Source organism: Salmo salar, chromosome 06 (assembly GCF_965601325.2).
Source record: "Salmo salar chromosome 06, fSalSal1, whole genome shotgun sequence".
NCBI classification, from domain to species: Eukaryota; Metazoa; Chordata; class Actinopteri; order Salmoniformes; family Salmonidae; genus Salmo; species Salmo salar.
Window position 1 is genome coordinate 6,575,613 of NC_138296.1, and position 22,291 is coordinate 6,597,903.

Consider the following 22,291-nt stretch of genomic DNA (forward strand, 5'->3'; position numbering starts at 1 on the left):
CATTTACATTTGCTCAACTTACCCCAAGGCAAACATTTTGACTATGTTAGCCCACATATCTACAAGGATGCACTTTCATGCTAGGTTTAGGACCTCATATTGAAGCTTGTAGGCTGCGTTTACACAGGAAGCTCAATTCTGATTTACCCCCACTAATTGGTCTTTTGACCTATCACATCAGATCTTTTTCAGAGCTGATCTGATTGGTCAAAATACCAATTAGAGAAAAAAATATCAGAATTGGGCTGCCTGTGTAAATGCAGACATGGAGACCCCCCAACTGATGAATAGAGCAGTCTTAAAATGATCTACTTTGGTTTAGATACAAGCATCTTGAAACCTCTAACAAATTCATTTGAATTGGTCAAAATCAGTTTCTTGGACCTAACTTGCTCACCATTTTTTTCATATAGTTTCTTCCTTCACAGGCACCATGAAATGATGACCTCTTACTAAATATTTGGTCAAATTATTAATTTAGTTTATGGTTTCCTAGAAACAAGGCTGGCACCACTTAACCCCTTTGGCTCAATTTACCCCACTCTCTCCTACTGTTATAAATTGATATCAATGAAGTGTGTTTTTTGTCAAATTGAAAATCTTTTGGATGGAACTAAAACATGGAATGTTTAGATCAACTGGTGCCAGGGTTCGTCACGTCATAAGGGTGCTTTACATTTGTTTGATAAAAGATGTAGATCAGAACAAAGTATATAGAATAATCTCTTCATTATGTATGGTAAATATTATATACAGAAATACAAGTGGGTAAAAGAAAAGCCAAGATTCTTAATTTTAGAAAACGTTTTTAATTTGAAAATGTTCAACTGCATGTTGCATCGTCTGAAAAAGCGGTAAAGCAAAGCGAAACCCTAGAGGCCTGTGAAGCATTACTGTATCTATCTCTGTTTAAATGTGCATACTCATGTGTATAAAGTTGTCTCTGTTATATATATATATATATATATATATATATTACATTTAACATTTATTTAACTAGGCAAGTCAGTTAATAACAAATTCTTGTTTACAATGACGGCCTACTGGGGAACAGTGGGTTAACGGCCTTGTTCAAGAGCAGAACGACAGATTGTCAGCTCGGGGATTCGATCCAGCAACCTTTCGGTTACTGGCCCAACGCTCTAACCACGAGGCTACCTGCCGCACCAAAATAATTTGTTATACTGTTTTATAAGATACGTTTTTAAATTGTGTTAGATTTGCTGTTATACATATTTCATATATACACACAAATATATATACACACTACCAGTCAAAAGTTTTAGAACAACTACTCATTAAAGTGTTTTTCTTTATTTTTACTATTTTCTACATTGTAGAATAATAGTGAAGACATCAAAACTATGAAATAACATACAAGAAATCATGTAGTAACCAACAAAGTGTTAAATAAATCCTTCTTAAAAGTTCATTTGTGGAATTTCTTTCCTTCTTAATGCGTTTGAGCCAATCAGTTGTGTTGTGACAAGGTAGGGGTTGGAATACAGAAGATAGCCCTATTTGGTGAAAGACCAAGTCCATATTATGGCAAGAACAGCTCAAATAAGCAAAGAGAAATGACAGTCCATCATTTCATTAAGACATGAAGGTCAGTCAATGTGGGAAAAAGTGCAGTCGTAAAAACCTTCAAGCGCTATGATGAAACTGGCTCTCATGAGGACAGGAAAGGACAGGAAGACCCAAGGTTACCTCTGCTGCAGAGGATAAATTCATTGGAGTTACACACACCTATAAAACACACACCATGTCAGGACTCCAGACACACACACACCCACACAAACCATGACAGGACTCCAGACACACACCTATAAAACACACACCATGACAGGACTCCAGACACACACCTATAAAACACACACCATGACAGGACTCCAGATACACACCTATAAAACACACACTATGTCAGGACTCCAGACACACACCTATAAACACACACTATGTCAGGACTCCAGACACACACCTATAAACACACACTATGTCAGGACTCCAGACACACACCTATAAACACACACTATGTCAGGACTCCAGACACACACCTATAAACACACACTATGTCAGGACTCCAGACACACACCCACACAAACTATGACAGGACTCTAGACACACACCTATAAACACACACTATGTCAGGACTCCAGACACACACACATATAAAAGACACACTATGACACCATGATGTGCATGTACTCACACAACCATGAGGCAAATGCGCACACAGCTATTTCACACAAACACTACTGACAGATACACAATCTATGGGAACAATATTGTATGAACCAAGCACTTGGTCGATAACTCCCATTGGAATAATCTGCTTTAGCTTGATAAAAACTCCAGATACTTTACTAATGGATTATACCAACCATCATCACAATGATGCAGATAATATATGTAAACCCTGGATTATCCATCACCAATCTGAATCTCAGTGTGTCTGTTGTGTTTGTGTGGCCAACAGGGCTCTGGTATGATGCTTCAGGACAGGCCTCCCACAGTCCTCTAGGTTCCTGCCTTGTCATTGGAATGTCCCTGTGCAGAAGCTGGTGTGTAACAGACACTCCACATACATATCCTCTCACACTGACTGGAACCCTCCAGGAACTGTGGAGGGAAATCATACTCGACTATGAGGGATCCCAAAGGAATAGAAGGTGGTGTGTGGTGTGGTTGTAGTGTTGTGTGTGTGTGTGTGTGTGTCCAATCCATAGTGGTTCCTGCTGCTGCCTTCAGAGCAGACATTTATACCAACGGTGTAGGATAGAATTCATCCCACACCTCTCTCTCTCTCAACTGGAAAACAATGAGGCTACTCCTTTTCAAACCACATTCAAATCAACTGGGACTTTATTATTATGAAAGGGACATTGGGGATACGTCCCATATAGTCCTAGTCAAAAAGTAGTACACTATTTAGTCTATAGCGTGTCATTTGAGACGCATCCCCGGACATTTAGGTACGTTGTACATTCAACGACTTGAGTAGTAGTCAACACTCAACACTCTCAAGTGCAATCAATCATGACAATATGACAAACTATGGTCCTGATTTAGAATCAATTGTTTTCTTATTTCTTCCATTATGGCACAAAAATCAGTCTATGAAGTTAAAGGGGGAAAAGTTTGTTCTAAGAAGAGAAACCAGGATAATACCAGGTTGTTATTGTAAAAATAAAGGCTCTCAATAAGGTTGCAAAATTCCTTGGTATTTCAGAAATCCCAGTTGGAGGATTCCCTGGTTTCTTGCTTATTCCCTCCAGATTTCTGGAATATTCTAACTAGGATTTCTGGGGGAAACCTGGGAATTTGGGGAAAGTTAGGGGAATCTTTCAAACGTAATGCTAAATAAAGGTTAAATAAATACAGTACTTCTATATTCTAGTACTTCTCTGGCAGTTAGATACTGTACTGTAGGTTTGGGGTTAGCAGGTTAGCAGGGGGAAAATGGCACATTACCAGAGTAAAAAATGATCTAGAATACTAAACTATGAATAAATACTGAATGTTTTCAATAAAAATGTATTAATTGACAAATGTTCTAATAATCACAATCTCCCTAAACATTAGTTGGAATGTATAAACAATCAATTCATTCTAACATTTGTGACTGTTTTATTTTAATCTTATAATATAAAATACATCTGGAGTTAAATAAGACTAGGAGTAATTAGTGCAGTAGATGCTTTAGACAGCATCACAAATGGCACCTTATTCCCTACATAGTGCACTACTTTTGACCAGGGCCCCATAGAGCTTTGGTCAAAAGTAGTGCACTATGTAGGTATAGGGTGCCAGCAGCCCTAAATACCTGATTTAAAAGGATACACACACCTCCTTTACAAGCTCTCATCAGCAGCACCAACATTCTCACACTAACATCCTCTCCCACCATCCCCCCTCCTCTCATCAACCTTGGTGTTCTTGTCTCTCCCCCCTATCCCTCCCCCTCCTCAACCTTGGTGTTCTTGTCTCTCCCCCCTATCCCTCCTCTCATCAACCTTGGTGTTCTTGTCTCCCCCCCCATCCCTCCTCTCATCAACCTTGGTGTTCTTGTCTCTCCCCCCTATCCCTCCCCCTCCTCTCATCAACCTTGGTGTTCTTGTCTCTCCCCCCTATCCCTCCCCCTCCTCTCATCAACCTTGGTGTTCTTGTCTCTCCCCCCTATCCCTCCTCTCATCAACCTTGGTGTTCTTGTCTCTCCCCCCTATCCCTCCCCCTCCTCTCATCAACCTTGGTGTTCTTGTCTCTCCCCTTACCCCCCCTTCTCTATTCTGTCTCTCCCCCCCATCTCATTAACCTTGGTGTTCTTGTCTCTCCCCCTCCTCTATTCTCTCTCTCCCCATCTCTCCCCTGGTCCTAGTCTATCTTGGTAGTCTTGTGTTTCCAGGGGTAGATGAGTTCTCCCAGGAACAGCTTCTTGCAGAGGGCCAGCCAGGAGTCTTTAGGGTAGCAGCTGTAGGTGGGGGTCCTGTAGGTCTGAACCACACTGCTCACCTTCAGAGGGTTAATCTGAGAGAGACGGAGGAGGGGGAGACGTAAACATGTCTAGGTTTATCTAGGAGAAAAACTGTGAATGACACGTGTGTGTGTGTGTGGTATGTCTATGTTGCTGTGGTTTTACAGGACTAAATAACTAAACTGACTGATATTTTTAGCTTCTGGTTTTTTATTCTGCCACATATGCCAAACGCCATCATGAAAGAGGATCACAATTGAAATAAGTCGTAGACTTTTTTGTGTGTGTCCTGAATGATTCTTAATCAAGTGCATCATTTTGTGTGGATCTAGTTTTAAATGATTACATAAACTAAAAGACAGAACGAAAAGGAAGACAGAATTTATGTTGTGAAAAATTAAATGAAAGAGAGAAAGAAACAGAGAGGAGAGAGAGAGAGATGTCTTACATCCATCATGAGGTGTAGAGGTGTTCCTGGTTCCTCACAGAGCACTCTGAACTTCACCCCCTCTGTAGAGAACACAGACATCTCAGTCAAACACAGAACATCACAGCCCAGCACCCCCTCCTCCCTCCCTCCCCCCTCCCTCATTCAAGGTCTCTCTTAAAAATAGAGACTAACCTGGTTAAATAAAGGAATATAGAAACCACAGTACAGAACAGACAACCACAGTACATTACATTTTTTAAAACATTTTATAAAGTTGTATTTGTAGCATAAACCGGGAATTTGATATTTCTGACTGACATTATGAATGTCTGTTTCATATCGGCAAAGTAGTTAAAACGCTGTCACTTCCACAAAGTTTTAAAGTACATTTCCTGCAATTCTACACATTTAGACATGTTGGCGGAGATGGTCCCTCCCACCTGCCAGTCTGTAGGATCTGAAGAGTCGGAGGCCCATGGCGAACAGAGGGAAGGAGTTGATGAAGTCAACACTGAGGTGGACAACTCCCTGGAACAGTACTACCACAAGGCGGAGCTAGACAGAGAGAGACAGACAGACAGACAGTAGGGGTCAAAGAATAGATACTTTATTGTCCATTGGTTAGAAGGAGAATGTGTTTTGTTCCTTTCCCAACACCCCCAGACACACGTTGAGAGGCCCAGGGTCAGCAGCAGGACAGCGCCCATGGATGGAGAGCAATTGTAGGGGATTAAAGTGCCTGTGTGTGTGTGTGTGTGTGTGTGTGTGTGTGTGTGTGTGTGTGTGTGTGTGTGTGTGTGTGTGTGTTCTCACCAGGGTAAACACTAGGTAGTATAGAGCTGTGGTTGGCAGGAGGAACAGCAGGATGGTGAAGAGTAACGTCCCAATGAACAACTAGAAAACACACACGTTAGTTCACTGTAACAAATATACACACGTTAGTTCACTGTAACAAATATACACACGTTAGTTCACTGTAACAAATATACACACACGTTAGTTCACTGTAACAAATATACACACACGTTAGTTCACTGTAACAAATATACACACGTTAGTTCACTGTAACAAATATACACACGTTAGTTCACTGTAACAAATATACACGTTAGTTCACTGTAACAAATATACACGTTAGTTCACTGTAACAAATACACACGTTAGTTCACTGTAACAAATATACACACGTTAGTTCACTGTAACAAATATACACGTTAGTTCACTGTAACAAATATACACGTTAGTTCACTGTAACAAATACACACGTTAGTTCACTGTAACAAATATACACACGTTAGTTCACTGTAACAAATATACACACGTTAGTTCACTGTAACAAATATACACACGTTAGTTCACTGTAACAAATATACACGTTAGTTCACTGTAACAAATATACACGTTAGTTCACTGTAACAAATACACACGTTAGTTCACTGTAACAAATATACACACGTTAGTTCACTGTAACAAATATACACGTTAGTTCACTGTAACAAATATACACGTTAGTTCACTGTAACAAATATACACGTTAGTTCACTGTAACAAATACACACGTTAGTTCACTGTAACAAATATACACACGTTAGTTCACTGTAACAAATATACACACGTTAGTTCACTGTAACAAATATACACACGTTAGTTCACTGTAACAAATATACACACGTTAGTTCACTGTAACAAATATACACACGTTAGTTCACTGTAACAAATATACACACGTTAGTTCACTGTAACAAATATACACACGTTAGTTCACTGTAACAAATATACACACGTTAGTTCACTGTAACAAATATACACACGTTAGTTCACTGTAACAAATATACACACGTTAGTTCACTGTAACAAATATACACACGTTAGTTCACTGTAACAAATATACACGTTAGTTCACTGTAACAAATATACACGTTAGTTCACTGTAACAAATACACACGTTAGTTCACTGTAACAAATATACACACGTTAGTTCACTGTAACAAATATACACGTTAGTTCACTGTAACAAATATACACGTTAGTTCACTGTAACAAATATACACGTTAGTTCACTGTAACAAATACACACGTTAGTTCACTGTAACAAATATACACACGTTAGTTCACTGTAACAAATATACACACGTTAGTTCACTGTAACAAATATACACACGTTAGTTCACTGTAACAAATATACACACGTTAGTTCACTGTAACAAATATACACGTTAGTTCACTGTAACAAATATACACACGTTAGTTCACTGTAACAAATACACACACGTTAGTTCACTGTAACAAATACACATGTTAGTTCACTGTAACAAATACACGTTAGTTCACTGTAACAAATACACACGTTAGTTCACTGTAACAAATATACACACGTTAGTTCACTGTAACAAATATACACACGTTAGTTCACTGTAACAAATATACACACGTTAGTTCACTGTAACAAATATACACACGTTAGTTCACTGTAACAAATATACACACGTTAGTTCACTGTAACAAATATACACACACGTTAGTTCACTGTAACAAATATACACACACGTTAGTTCACTGTAACAAATATACACACGTTAGTTCACTGTAACAAATATACACACGTTAGTTCACTGTAACAAATATACACACGTTAGTTCACTGTAACAAATATACACACGTTAGTTCACTGTAACAAATATACACACGTTAGTTATCTGTGTATCATATCATAAGGTGAATCCACCAATTTGTAAGTCGCTCTGGATAAGAGCGTCTGCTAAATGACGTAAATGTAAAATACACACACGCTAGTTCACTGTAACAAATATGTGTGTGTGATAGGTATGTGTGTGTGTGTGTGTGTGTGTGATAGGTGTGTTTGTGTGTGTGTGTGTCTACCTGGTCCAGGTCATAAGAGCAGGAGTCTACTCTCTGTCTGAGGACGTTCCATTTCTTCCCTCTGAACAGCCTCCACAGAGAGGACAGACCATATACCGTCATACAGTACAGCCTGGAGAGAGAGAGGAGGAGGGGGAGAGAGAGGGGAGGGGGGAGAGAGAGGAGGTAGGAGAGGGAGGATGAGGGGGAAGAGAGTGGAGGGGGAGAGAGGGAGAAGGGGGGTAGGAGAGGGAGGAGGGGAATGAGAAGACAAAAGGGAAAGGAGGAGGAGGGGGAAGAGCAGGGCGGAGAGGGGGAGGGGATAGAGAAAGGATGGAGAGAGAAGGATGGAGAGATGAGGGGAAAGGGGAAGAGGTATAGAGAGGATAGATGGACAGGGGAAGGAGAGAGAGGGAAGATGGAGGGTGAGAGAGAGAGAAGGAAGATATTTTTAGCCTCCATACACATTTAATAAGTCCCTCTGTAAATGACATGCTGAGAGCTCCTCACGCATCAATTAGTAAAGGGGAACGGGGTAACATGTCACCATAATGTTCACAGGGCTGAGAGAGGTACAGTGCCTTCAGAATGTATTCAGACCCCTTGACTTTTTCCACATTACAGCCAACTTTCCCCCCAATCTACACACAATATCCCATAATTGTTTTAAAAATGTAAACATTTTCAGGGGGAGGACCCCCGGATCCCCCTGCCAGATGGGGCACTCCCACTTTATACAAAGTCAGGAGGCCATGAATGGACCAACAGGTATGATTGAAGAATGAAGCAGGTGTTAAACATGGGCTTTACTTCACAGAAAGCAGCAGTTCATAACGCCATTGTCAACACTTTAAATCAAATCAGTAGACCAATATCCTTAAGTATCATGACATTAGCTTTTATAACCTTCAATCTGTTTTTGTTTTTTTAAACATATTTTGGACCAGAATAAGGCTCTACTACCTATTGTTCCTGCAGTGAGGACTCAACATCTTCACCGAATGTTTTCATAATTGATCTGAAGAGAATCAGTAGTAGCCTACCAGTGTGCACATTAGGGAGTAAATCAACAGCTCTCTCACGATGCAATTCGGTTTCGTTCACCTAAAATATCCGCTTGTTCGCAAACCACCCATCACTAAGCTACACTGACGAGTCACCTTAACGGTAGTGGATCGTGTTTACATGGTGACGTATTTCATTACGCCGTACGTCATCTTCACGGTGTCCCGCTAATGGACGGACAAGTCAAGTGTAGCGTTTGTAACGCAAGCTTGAGGAGAGCCCATCTCGTCAGGGATCCTATTTATTTTGGAAGAACATTACATTTTAATTCAAAAACAGGATAAATATCAGTTTCAGCTGATAATAAACATGTTATTCGACGAACTGGCTGGACTGAAGAGGACGCAAAAGTTTGAAAAATGTTCAAAATATGTGGAGTCCGTCTTTCAACCGCAAGGGGGCATTGCGTTTCCACTTCGATGAGCACGTCCCGATTGAAATTCATGACATCAGGAGCAACGTAAGGCTTTAGGAAGAAGATGAAAATATGTGGTCCTTCTTACTCTCATGGCGTGTTAACCTGCCAAATTACACTGAAGACTCACTGCCTGTATCCCAAATGGGACCCTATTCTCTCCAGAGTGCACATCTGACTAGAGCTCATAGGGTATTCCCTTTATAGTGCACTAAGGTCAAACGTGGTGCACTTTTGGGAGGCATCGTGACTGTGCTGGTCTCTTCTCATCTGGCTCCATATGTAACAGTGTTGCTTCCGTCCCTCTCCTCACCCCTACCTGGGCTCGAACCAGGGACCCTCTGCACACATCGACAACAGCCACCCTCGAAGCATCGTTACCCATCGCTCCACAAAAGCCGCGGTCCTTGCAGAGCGAGGGGAACATCTACTTCAAGGTCTCAGAGCGAGTGACGTCATCGATTGAAACGCTATTAGCGCGCACCGCTAACTAACTAGCCATTTCACACCGGTTACACATAGGCGTAGAAACAGTAGATATAGCAGGGTTAGTGACTGGTCTCTTCTCACCTGGCTCCGTAGACGTAGAAACAGTAGATATAGCAGGGTTAGTGACTGGTCTCTTCTCACCTGGCTCCGTAGACGTAGAAACAGTAGATATAGCAGGGTTAAGGTTAGTGATGGGTCTCTTCTCACCTGGCTCCGTAGACGTAGAAGCAATAGATGTGGAAGGTGAGCAGGGCGGTGATGTCAGAGAGCAGGGAGAGGGCAAAGGTCAAGCCCAGGCAGGCAGACAGACCCACGTACCACAGAATCATCTCAACAAACGGAGACATCAGGTGAATGTAGCCTGCAGAGAGAGGAGGAGGGCCATGGGTGTTTGTGTCTGTGGAGGAGGGGCATGGGTGTATGTGTCTGTGGAGGAGGGGCATGGGTGTTTGTGTCTGTGGAGGAGGGGCATGGGTGTTTGTGTCTGTGGAGGAGGGGCATGGGTGTTTGTGTCTGTGGAGGAGGGGCATGGGTGTATGTGTCTGTGGAGGAGGGGCATGGGTGTTTGTGTCTGTGGAGGAGGGGCATGGGTGTATGTGTCTGTGTGAGAGACCTACTGATCCACAGATGTATATGGTAGAGGAAGAATCGTCCTAACACCTGGTCTAGAGCCCGGTTCATCTTCAGACCAGCTGGAGCTCCCATCAGCCACTGCAACAGCTCCTCCAGCTCTTTAGCTACATGCTAACAACAAAACACACAACAATATATAGCTTAGCTACATGCTAATGTAACAGTGTAGGTTCCGTCCCTATTTTCGCCCCAACCTGGGCTCGAACCAGGGACCCTTGCACACATCAACAACTGACACCCCACGAAGCATCGTTACCCATCGCGCCACAAAAGCGATGCAACGCAAGGGGAAACCCTACTTCAAGTCTCAGAGCGAGTGACGTCACCGATAGAAACGCTATTAGCGCGCACCACCGCTAACTAACTAGCCATTTCACATCGGTTACACTAACAACAAAACACACAACAATAAATAGCTTAGCTATATGCTAACAAAACACACAACAATACATAGCTTCGCTACATGCTAACTATGAAACACAACAATACATAGCTTAGCTACATGCTAACAACAAAACAACAATACATACCTTAGCTACATGCTAACAACAAATCACACAACAATACATAGCTTAGCTACATGCTAACAACAAAACACACAACAATAAATAGCTTAGCTATATGCTAACAAAACACACAACAATACATAGCTTCGCTACATGCTAACTATGAAACACAACAATACATAGCTTAGCTACATGCTAACAACAAAACCAACAATACATACCTTAGCTACATGCTAACAACAAATCACACAACAATACATAGCTTAGCTACATGCTAACAACAAAACACACAACAATACATAGCTTAGCTACATGCTAACAAATCATAGAACAACATTTAGTCTCACCTTATAATGTATACACTATGGGCTGTATTTATCAAGTGTCTCAGAGTGCTGATCCAGGATCAATTTAGCTGTTTAGATCACAATCAATATGATCATAATGGACAGGAAGACCTGATCCTAGATAATAATTAATCAGATTACATGGAGGAGGGACCTGATCCTAGATCATAATGAATCAGATTACATGGAGAGGAGGGACCTGATCCTAGATCATAATGAATCAGATTACATGGAGAGGGGGACCTGATCCTAGATCATAATGAATCAGATTACATGGAGAGGGGGGACCTGATCCTAGATCATAATGAATCAGATTACATGGAGAGGAGGGACCTGATCCTATATCATAATGAATCAGATTACATGGACATGAGGGACGTGGGGCCGTACGTATCAGCTCCCCTCTATCCATGTCATCTTATTCTTTGTGATCTAAAAGGCAGAACTGATCCTAGATCAGCACACATACTCAGAGAGACAGATATTTAGGGGGATATTGAGGGGGATATTTAGGGGGATATTGAGGGGGATATTTTGTAGTGTAAAAGCAACGTGCAAAAATGACCCTGAACCTCTTTATAATGTGGCAACATGATTTCATTTGAAGCTCATCTTCAACAATGTGAGTTTTACGGAGGTGATTATTTAACTAGAGTTTAGTCAACTGAGCAATAAATAAATAAATAGTCACCTCTCTTTACTGAACATTGTTGAAGAGAAGTTTAAAAAGAAATCTCTCTGACAGATTATAATGAGGTTTAAAGGTAATTGTTGTACATTGCTTTTGCACTCGGGAAATGTTGCCCATAATGTCTTACATCAGCAGCAGGTACCAGTGTGTTGGCCAGTTTGCCTATACGGTTCTCTCTATACATCCACGATACCAACAGCAGCCCCAGAGACACATCCACAAAGAACGACACAAAGATATTGGCTTTCCTGTGGAGAGAAAGAGAGAGTCACTACTTTTGACCGGGGTCAATAGGGCTCTGGTCAAATGCACTGCACTATATAGGGAATAGTGTGCGATTTGAGATGCATGGGGTGAGTTAGATATAGCCAGTCTGCCACATGGTTGTGTGGTGTGTGTGTGTGTGTGGTCTCTACCTCATGAAGTGGTTGTGTGTGTGTGTGTGGTCTCTACCTCATGAAGTGGTTGTGTGTGTGTGTGTGTGTGTGTGTGTGTGTGTGTGTGTGGTCTCTACCTCATGAAGTGGTTGTGTGTGTGTGTGTGTGTGTGTGTGTGTGTGTGTGTGTGTGTGTGTGTGTGTGTGTGTGTGTGTGTGTCTCTACCTCATGAAGTGGTTGTGTGTGTGTGTGTGTGTGTGTGTGGTCTCTACCTCATGAAGTGGTTGTGTGTGTGTGTGTGTGTGTGGTCTCTACCTCATGAAGTGGTTGTGTGTGTGTGTGTGTGTGTGTGTGTGTGTATGTGGTCTCTACCTCATGAAGTGGTTGTGTGTGTGTGTGTGTGTGTGTGTGTGTGTGTATGTGGTCTCTACCTCATGAAGTGGTTGTGTGTGTGTGTGTGTGTGTGTGCGTGCGTGTGTGTGTGTGGTCTCTACCTCATGAAGTGGTTGTGTGTGTGTGTGTGTGTGTGGTCTCTACCTCATGAAGGGGGGGGGGGGTGGTGTGTGTGTGTGTGTGTGTGTGTGTGTGTGTGTGTGTGTGTGTGTGTGTGTGGTCTCTACCTCATGAAGTGGTTGTGTGTGTGTGTGTGTGTGTGTGTGTATGTGGTCTCTACCTCATGAAGTGGTTGTGTGTGTGTGTGTGTGTGTGTGTGTGTGTGTGTGTGTGTGTGGTCTCTACCTCATGAAGTGGTTGTGTGTGTGTGTGTGTGTGTGTGTGTGTGTGTGTGTGTGTGGTCTCTACCTCATGAAGTGGTTGTGTGTGTGTGTGGTTGTGTGTGTGTGTGGTCTCTACCTCATGAAGGGGTGGTGTGTGTGTGTGTGTGTGTGTGTGTGTGTGTGTGTGTGTGGGTGTGTGTGTGGTCTCTACCTCATGAAGTGGTTGTGTGTGTGTGTGTGTGTGTGTGTGTGTGTGTGTGGTCTCTACCTCATGAAGTGGTGGTGTGTGTGTGTGTGTGTGTGTGTGTGTGTGTGTGTGTGTGTGTGTGTGTGTGTGTGTGTGTGTGTGTGTGTGTGTGGTCTACCTCATGAAGTGGTTGTGTGCGGTGGCTCTGGTAGGAGAGCAGACTGTCTGAAGGTGTTCTGTTCTGTAGCTCAGCTGAACACATGTAGACAACTTACTGGAGATGAACCTCATCGGACGCACATTCAATATCCTGGGGAGACAGACAGACAGATGAACACATTCAATATCCTGGGGAGACAGACAGACAGATGAACACATTCAATATCCTGGGGAGACAGACAGACAGACAGACAGATGAACACATTCAATATCCTGGGGAGACAGACAGACAGACAGACAGACAGACAGACAGACAGACAGACAGACAGACAGACAGACAGACAGACAGACAGACGAACACATTCAATATCCTGGGGAGACAGACAGACAGACAGACAGACAGACAGACAGACAGACAGACAGACAGACAGACAGACAGACAGACAGACAGACAGATGAACACATTCAATATCCTGGGGAGACAGACAGACAGACAGACAGACAGACAGACAGACAGACAGACAGACAGACAGACAGACAGACAGACAGACAGACAGACAGACAGACGAACACATTCAATATCCTGGGGAGACAGACAGACAGACAGACAGACAGACAGACAGACAGACAGACAGACAGACAGACAGATGAACACATTCAATATCCTGGGGAGACAGACAGACAGACAGACAGACAGACAGACAGACAGACAGACAGACAGACAGACAAACTGGGTCATAAAGAGTTGCAACTGATGAACGTACAGGATCCAGTGTTAGTATCCAGGTGGTTAGCAGACAGACAGGTACTGACACACACACCCCTTACCTGCTACTACAGAGGCTGGTCCACAGTGTTAGTATCCAGGCGGTTAGCAGGCAGACAGGTACTGACACACACACCCCTTACCTGCTACTACAGAGGCTGGTCCACAGTGTTAGTATCCAGGCGGTTAGCAGGCAGACAGGTACTGACACACACACACCCCTTACCTGCTAGTACAGAGGCTGGTCCACAGTGTTAGTATGCAGGCGGTTAGCAGGCAGACAGGTACTGACACACACACACCCCTTACCTGCTACTACAGAGGCTGGTCCACAGTGTTAGTATCCAGGCGGTTAGCAGGCAGACAGGTACTGACACACACACCCCTTACCTGCTACTACAGAGGCTGGTCCACAGTGTTAGTATCCAGGTGGTTAGCAGGCAGACAGGTACTGACACACACACACCCCTTACCTGCTACTACAGAGGCTGGTCCACAGTGTTAGTATCCAGGTGGTTAGCAGGCAGACAGGTACTGACACACACACACCCCTTACCTGCTACTACAGAGGCTGGTCCACAGTGTTAGTATCCAGGCGGTTAGCAGGCAGACAGGTACTGACACACACACCCCTTACCTGCTACTACAGAGGCTGGTCCACAGTGTTAGTATCCAGGCGGTTAGCAGGCAGACAGGTACTGACACACACACACCCCTTACCTGCTACTACAGAGGCTGGTCCACAGTGTTAGTATCCAGGCGGTTAGCAGACAGACAGGTACTGACACACACACACCCCTTACCTGCTACTACAGAGGCTGGTCCACAGTGTTAGTATCCAGGTGGTTAGCAGGCAGACAGGTACTGACACACACACCCCTTACCTGCTACTACAGAGGCTGGTCCACAGTGTTAGTATCCAGGTGGTTAGCAGGCAGACAGGTACTGACACACACACACACCCCTTACCTGCTACTACAGAGGCTGGTCCACAGTGTTAGTATCCAGGTGGTTAGCAGGCAGACAGGTGTAGAGGCCTGTTTCATCAGTTCTACTATAATGGAGCCCTCCCGTCCCTCTGATTGCCAGTGGGTCAGCTTCACTGGACTGTCATCATACTTATCCAGGAAGAACAGCGGCTCACTCTGACACACTGTCCCAAACACCTGCAGCAACAACAACATAACAATTACAGACAACACATATGTATTACAACAACAACAACAATATAACAATTACAGACAACACATAAGCATTACAACAACAATATAAGAACTAAACAACACAGCAGAAGATACAAAACCCCTGTGTTCAATGAGCAACATCTAAATGTAAACCAGGTTGTCAGTCCACATCCTCACCTGTGGTAGTTGTGACTCAGTTTGAGGGTCTGGAACCCCGTGCTCTATGGGGTGCAGCTGGGACAGCATGACCTTCCTCTGTTCATAGTGGATAAATATCACCTTGTCCTTCTCTCCTCCGCCTTTCTCTCCCTCTGCTTTATTCTCTTCTCCTTTCTTCTCTCCTCCTCCTTTCTCTCCCTCTGCTTTATTCTCTTCTCCTTTCTTCTCTCCTCCTCCTTTCTTTATTCCTCCTTTCTTTATTCCTTCTTTCTTGCCTTCTCCCTTTCCTCCTTTCTTTCCCTCTCCACCACCATCCTCTTTCAGCTCCTTTTCTTGTTGTACTAGCTTCCCATCTACGGCAGAGGCAGAGGAACATTTTTATTACAGATTCACTACATTATGATAACAGAAATATCCGTCTTTTGATGAAATATACAGTGAACAGACATATGGGTCTCTATGAATTAAAAAGAGCAGAGTGAACTAAGCTATCTAATTTGTAAAGTCCTCTTAACTTAACATTTTCTATGAGAAAACAGTGATGAACATCTATAGACAGAACATTCATTTCAGTATGAGAAAACAGTGATGCATGTCTATAGACAGAACATTCATTTCAGTATGAGAAAGCAGTGATGCATGTCTATAGACAGAACATTCTCAGTATGAGAAAACAGTGATGCATGTCTATAGACAGAACATTCATTTCAGTATGAGAAAACAGTGATGCATGTCTATAGACAGAACATTCATTTCAGTATGAGAAAGCAGTGATGCATGTCTATAGACAGAACATTCTCAGTATGAGAAAACAGTGATGCATGTCTATAGACAGAACATTCATTTCAGTATGAGAAAGCAGTGATGCATGTCTATAGACAGAACATTCTCAGTATGAGAAAACAGTGATGCATGTCTATAGACAGAACATTAATTTCAGTATGAGAAAACAGTGATGCATGTCCACAGACAGAACATTCATTTCAGTATGAGAAAGCAGTGATGCATGTCTATAGACAGAACATTCTCAGTATGAGAAAACAGTGATGCATGTCTATAGACAGAACATTCATTTCAGTATGAGAAAGCAGTGATGCATGTCCACAGACAGAACATTCTCAGTATGAGAAAACAGTGATGCATGTCTATAGACAGAACATTAATTTCAGTATGAGAAAACAGTGATGCACGTCTATAGACAGAACATTCATTTCAGTATGAGAAAACAGTGATGCATGTCTATAGACAGAACATTAATTTCAGTGAGAAAACAGTGATGCATGTCTATAGAAAGAACATTCATTTCAGTGTGAGAAAACAGTGATGCACGTCTATAGACAGAACATTCATTTCAGTATGAGAAAACAGTGATGCACGTCTATAGACAGAACATTCATTTCAGTATGAGAAAACAGTGATGCACGTCTATAGACAGAACATTCATTTCAGTATGAGAAAACAGTGATGCACGTCTATAGACAGAACATTCATTTCAGTATGAGAAAACAGTGATGCATGTCTATAGACAGAACATTAATTTCAGTGAGAAAACAGTGATGCATGTCTATAGAAAGAACATTCATTTCAGTGTGAGAAAACAGTGATGCACGTCTATAGACAGAACATTCATTTCAGTATGAGAAAGCAGTGATGCATGTCCACAGACAGAACATTCTCAGTATGAGAAAACAGTGATGTACATCTATAGACAGCACATTAATTTCAGTATGAGAAAGCAGTGATGCATGTCCACAGACAGAACATTCATTTCAGTATGAGAAAACAGTGATGCACGTCAATAGACTGAACATTCATTTCATAAGAAAGCCATTCCGTCAATAATTCGATATCAACAGTTGATCTCCAAAGAGAGTGATCTCTGAATCAAAACAAAACACCTTTAATGCTGTTACAAAGTCTGCATCCCAAATGACACACTATTCCCTACATAGTGCACTACCTTTGACAAGAGCCAGAGGGTAAAATGTACCCCATGGGCCCTGGTTAAAAGTAGTGTATTATATAGGGAACAATAGGGGCCACTTGGGAGGCAGACGGAGACTTACTCTGGTCCCTTGTGAGGACGTGACACCTGAAGCCTATCTTGCCCATCTCTCTACTGAGCTGGAGCCACTGTCCCTGAGGGAAGATGGTGCTGAGGTCCCTGAGGAAACTCTCCATGCCCTCCTGGCCCTCCTTGGGCATGCTCCATGAGCCCAGCACCGTCAGATCCACCCCACTCTGGCCACGCATCTGGACCAGGGAGAGTGGACAGGAAGGTTAAAACACACACACACTGACCGTCTCACACACACACACACACACACACACACACACACACACACACACACACACACACACACACCCTCACACACACACACACACACACACACACACACACACACACACACACACACACACACACACACACACACACACACACATAACCTGCTGTATGTACTGTTTGACCTGACAAGGGATGAAGGGGTATTGGGTGACTGACAGCTACACACTGACTGACAGATTTAAAAAAAAAAAGATCTATACTGCTCAAAAAAATAAAGGGATCACTAAAATAACACATCCTAGATCTGAATGAAAGAAATAATCTTATTAAATACTTTTTTCTTTACATAGTTGAATGTGCTGACAACAAAATCACACAAAAATAATCAATGGAAATCCAATTTATCAACCCATGGAGGTCTGGATTTGGAGTCACACTCAAAATTAAAGTGGAAAACCACACTACAGGCTGATCCAACTTTGATGTAATGTCCTTAAAACAAGTCAAAATGAGGCTCAGTAGTGTGTGTGGCCTCCACGTGCCTGTATGACCTCCCTACAACACCTGGGCATGCTCCTGATGAGGTGGCGGATGGTCTCCTGAGGGATCTCCTCCCAGACCTGGACTAAAGCATCCGCCAACTCCTGGGCAGTCTGTGGTGCAACGTGGCGTTGGTGGATGGAGCGAGACATGATGTCCCAGATGTGCTCAATTGGATTCAGGTCTGGAGAACGAGCGGGCCAGTCCATAGCATCAATGCCTTCCTCTTGCAGGAACTGCTGACACACTCCAGCCACATGAGGTCTAGCATTGTCTTGCATTAGGAGGAACCCAGGGCCAACCGCACCAGCATATGGTCTCACAAGGGATCTGAGGATCTCATCTCGGTACCTAATGGCAGTCAGGCTACCTCTGGTGAGCACATGGTGGGCTGTGCGGCCTCCCAAAGAAATGCCACCCCACACCATGACTGACCCACCGCCAAACCGGTCATGCTGGAGGATGTTGCAGGCAGCAGAACGTTCTCCACGGCGTCTCCAGACTCTGTCACGTCTGTCACATGTGCTCAGTGTGAACCTGCTTTCATCTGTGAAGAGCACAGGGCGCCAGTGGCGAATTTGCCAATCTTGGTGTTCTCTGGCAAATGCCAAACGTCCTGCACGGTGTTGGGCTGTAAGCACAACCCCCACCTGTGGACGTCAGGCCCTCATACCACCCTCATGGAGTCTGTTTCTGACCGTTTGAGCAGACACATGCACATTTGTGGCCTGCTGGAGGTCATTTTGCAGGGCTCTGGCAGTGCTCCTCCTGCTCCTCCTTGCACAAAGGCGGAGGTAGCGGTCCTGCTGCTGGGTTGTTGCCCTCCTACGGCCTCCTCCACGTCTCCTGATGTACTGGCCTGTCTCCTGGTAGCAGCTCCATGCTCTGGACACTACGCTGACAGACACAGCAAACCTTCTTGCCACAGCTCGCATTGTTATGCCATCCTGGATGAGCTGCACTACCTGAGCCACTTGTGTGGGTTGTAGACTCCGTCTCATGCTACCACTAGAGTGAAAGCACCGCCAGCATTCAAAAGTGACCAAAACATCAGCCAGGAAGCATAGGAACTGAGAAGTGGTCTGTGGTCACCACCTGCAGAACCACTCCTTTATTGGGGGTGTCTTGCTAATTGCCTATAATTTCCACCTGTTGTCTATTCCATTTGCACAACAGCATGTGAAATTTATTTTCAATCAGTGTTGCTTCCTAGGTGGACAGTTTGATTTCACAGAAATCTTCACACTCTAACCAGTAGCCTACCTGATGCCCCAGAAACACACACACACACACACACACACACACACACACACACACACACACACACACACACACACACACACACACACACACACACACACACACACACACACACACACACACACACACACACACACACACACTACCTGGTGGATGTACTGTTTGACCTGTCCAGGGATGAAGGGGTAGTGGATAACAGCTAGCACCACGGCCGTGTTCTGTCCTGGGATCCATCGCCCCACAAGCAGCCCACTGTCTGCCTTGTTACAGCACTGTGGGAAGAATATCTTCAGCACCATGATGGGACTGGAGGTCAGGGGTCAGAGGTCAGGCACGCTCCTTCAGTCTAACCTTCTGGGGTAGGTGATCACAGGTTAGCCTAGTGTCTTCAGATACCTGCAGGAAGGAGAAACATTTAGTAAAGGATTAAATAATTAGTATACCCATTACCCAGGTACACTAGTTACCAATAATTAGTATACCCATTACCCAGCTACACTAGTTACCAATAATTAGTATACCCATTACCCAGCTACACCAGTTACCAATAATTAGTATACCCATTACCCAGCTACACTAGTTACCAATAATTAGTATACCCATTACCCAGCTACACTAGTTACCAATAATTAGTATACCCATTACCCAGGTACACTAGTTACCAATAATTAGTATACCCATTACCCATCTATACTAGTTACCAATAATTAGTATACCCATTACCCAGCTATACTAGTTACCAATAATTAGTATACCCATTACCCAGCTACACTAGTTACCAATAATTAGTATACCCATTACCCAGCTACACTAGTTACCAATAATTTGTATACCCATTACCCAGCTATACTAGTTACCAATAATTAGTATACCCATTACCCAGCTATACTAGTTACCAATAATTAGTATACCCATTACCCAGCTACACTAGTTACCAATAATTAGTATTTTCATGACCCACCTACACTAGTTCCCCCCAAAAGTAGTAACATAGTTAAAGTCTATATATAGTTTAGTTATACTGTGTATACCAGTGTTTCATCTTGTCAAATTGTGAATGTCTTCGTGTGGTGTGAGCCGATCTTGTTTAATAAACATGACCAAGAATCAGGAGGGTTGTCAGAGTGACCTACTCAAACTTTTAGCCGACATTTCAATTCAGCAATCAGGACAGTTGTTGTTAGTCAACTCAAACGAATCATTGTCAGACAGCTTCAGTTGAGTTCCGTTGCCTTTGTCCACTGCTGCCCTCTTTGTGTCCTTCACAATATTGAGCCTTGCATTCGTTTCCATGCCAACCATGCCTGTGGGCTTAACTATTGATTTGGCTGTCGTGCTTTAGTTTCCCGTCACATCTATAACAGCACTATTGCGGCCTAAGTTACGTTACATGTTAATATAACATTCAAAACTATTTTGGGCATTAATCGACTATTTGCAGTATACGTTTGAGACAAAGTGAGACGCTTAGTTTTATAAAATGAGCAAAAATAGGCCCTAAACGAAGTTAGTGCACACTCCAGCCAGCTTCGGAGGCTAGGCTGTGCGACACCCGTAACGTTATCCGTTGTCAAAGTAAAATCAACAGCAACCAACAACAGTTTCTGTATTCCTCTCTGATGTGATGCATATCTTTAATGTCATTGATAATATATTCTGCAGGCAACTATCCACTTTGGGCGCACAGTGCAAAGAAATAGACATTAGCTTACGTAGTTAGCGAACGTTAGATAGTAACGGCTAAATCAGTCTTCAGCTAGCTAACAACATTTCGGCAAATAATACAAAATATTCCATACCTGCAGGGTTGTTTATTTCAATTCGAAGAAAATATGATTTTGTCAATATGATGTCAATACAGTTTCAAACAGATTGGGATCGTACCGTTACATGATATACCCTTCAAGTATTAAATTGAAGTTAGCGTCTGTGGGTAGCCATCTTTGTTGTTGACAGACCGTCAACAATTACGCTCCGGTTGGAATATCATTGCAGTAACAAGAGTTCCGGTGGATTGCTGGATGAGATGATGTAGCAGTTCTGTGAATAATCTGAACTAAAGCCTCTCTCTGATAGTAATTTCCAGCCACAACAAAAAGTTTGATATTTAGCCTAATAATATAAAATATAATCATAAAATACTACACTTTATTATGGCCACTGAATTCCACTAGCACTGAATATTCTTTAAAAAAGATCCCATCAATTTCTGCCAGTTGAAAAGGACACCTTTTTCATTATTACCAAAACGATTGTAATCAAACATGGAATTTCATTTCGACTCAATAAGGCAGCCATAATATCCATTTGAATATAGTATTACAAAATTTGAAAACATCACCGTCGAAATGACATTTCTGACCTTCAATGTTCAGACGTGTTGTTTGCTGTTTGAGGTCATTCTGTTGAATGAAGAACAACTGTAGAGGTGTTATCTTCTCTGAATGACACTGCAAGAAAAGAGCGGGCTGAAAGAGCTTTAGACAAGTAGATATTATAAGTAACCCACATCCACTGTCCATAATATCTTACACCCTTGTGCATAGCTTGTTCATTTAGACGAGATCTTAATTCCACATGAAATGTCAAAGAAAGTCAAATTTCAGAAGAATAGCTATGTCCTTATGCAGCTTTAGTAGGCTACATATCGTAATCTGGCACATTTTGGGTGCTTCATTTATTTGGGATGACAGTTGTGGAGGTAGAGATAACACAGACAGGGGAGTGGTCTCAAACAGTAGACTTTT

At 42.9% G+C, this 22,291-nt stretch overlaps 1 protein-coding gene across 4 annotated transcripts; it reads right to left on the reverse strand.

Annotated features, from left to right (window-relative positions):
- Window positions 1-2,847: 2,847 nt before the first annotated feature.
- On the reverse strand, window positions 2,848-22,198 carry LOC106565680 (phosphatidylinositol glycan anchor biosynthesis, class Q). 4 transcript variants are annotated; one of them, XM_082976282.1, is made up of 15 exons: window positions 21,886-22,198; window positions 19,691-19,940; window positions 17,524-17,710; window positions 15,476-15,810; window positions 15,084-15,280; window positions 13,368-13,499; window positions 12,037-12,157; window positions 10,350-10,476; window positions 9,940-10,093; window positions 7,785-7,896; window positions 5,718-5,798; window positions 5,345-5,459; window positions 4,923-4,984; window positions 4,316-4,527; window positions 2,848-4,248 (listed from the first exon to the last, which is right to left on the reverse strand). In XM_082976282.1, exons 2-14 carry the CDS (start codon window positions 19,841-19,843, stop codon window positions 4,375-4,377), a joined length of 1,929 nt encoding a protein of 642 aa, XP_082832408.1. In that variant the 5' UTR covers window positions 19,844-19,940; window positions 21,886-22,198; the 3' UTR covers window positions 2,848-4,248; window positions 4,316-4,374. The 4 variants fall into 4 exon arrangements, with proteins under 4 accessions (XP_082832408.1, XP_082832405.1, XP_082832406.1 ...); XM_082976279.1 differs by having other exon boundaries at window positions 21,907-22,197; XM_082976280.1 differs by lacking the exon at window positions 21,886-22,198 and adding an exon at window positions 21,429-21,579.
- Window positions 22,199-22,291: the final 93 nt, after the last annotated feature.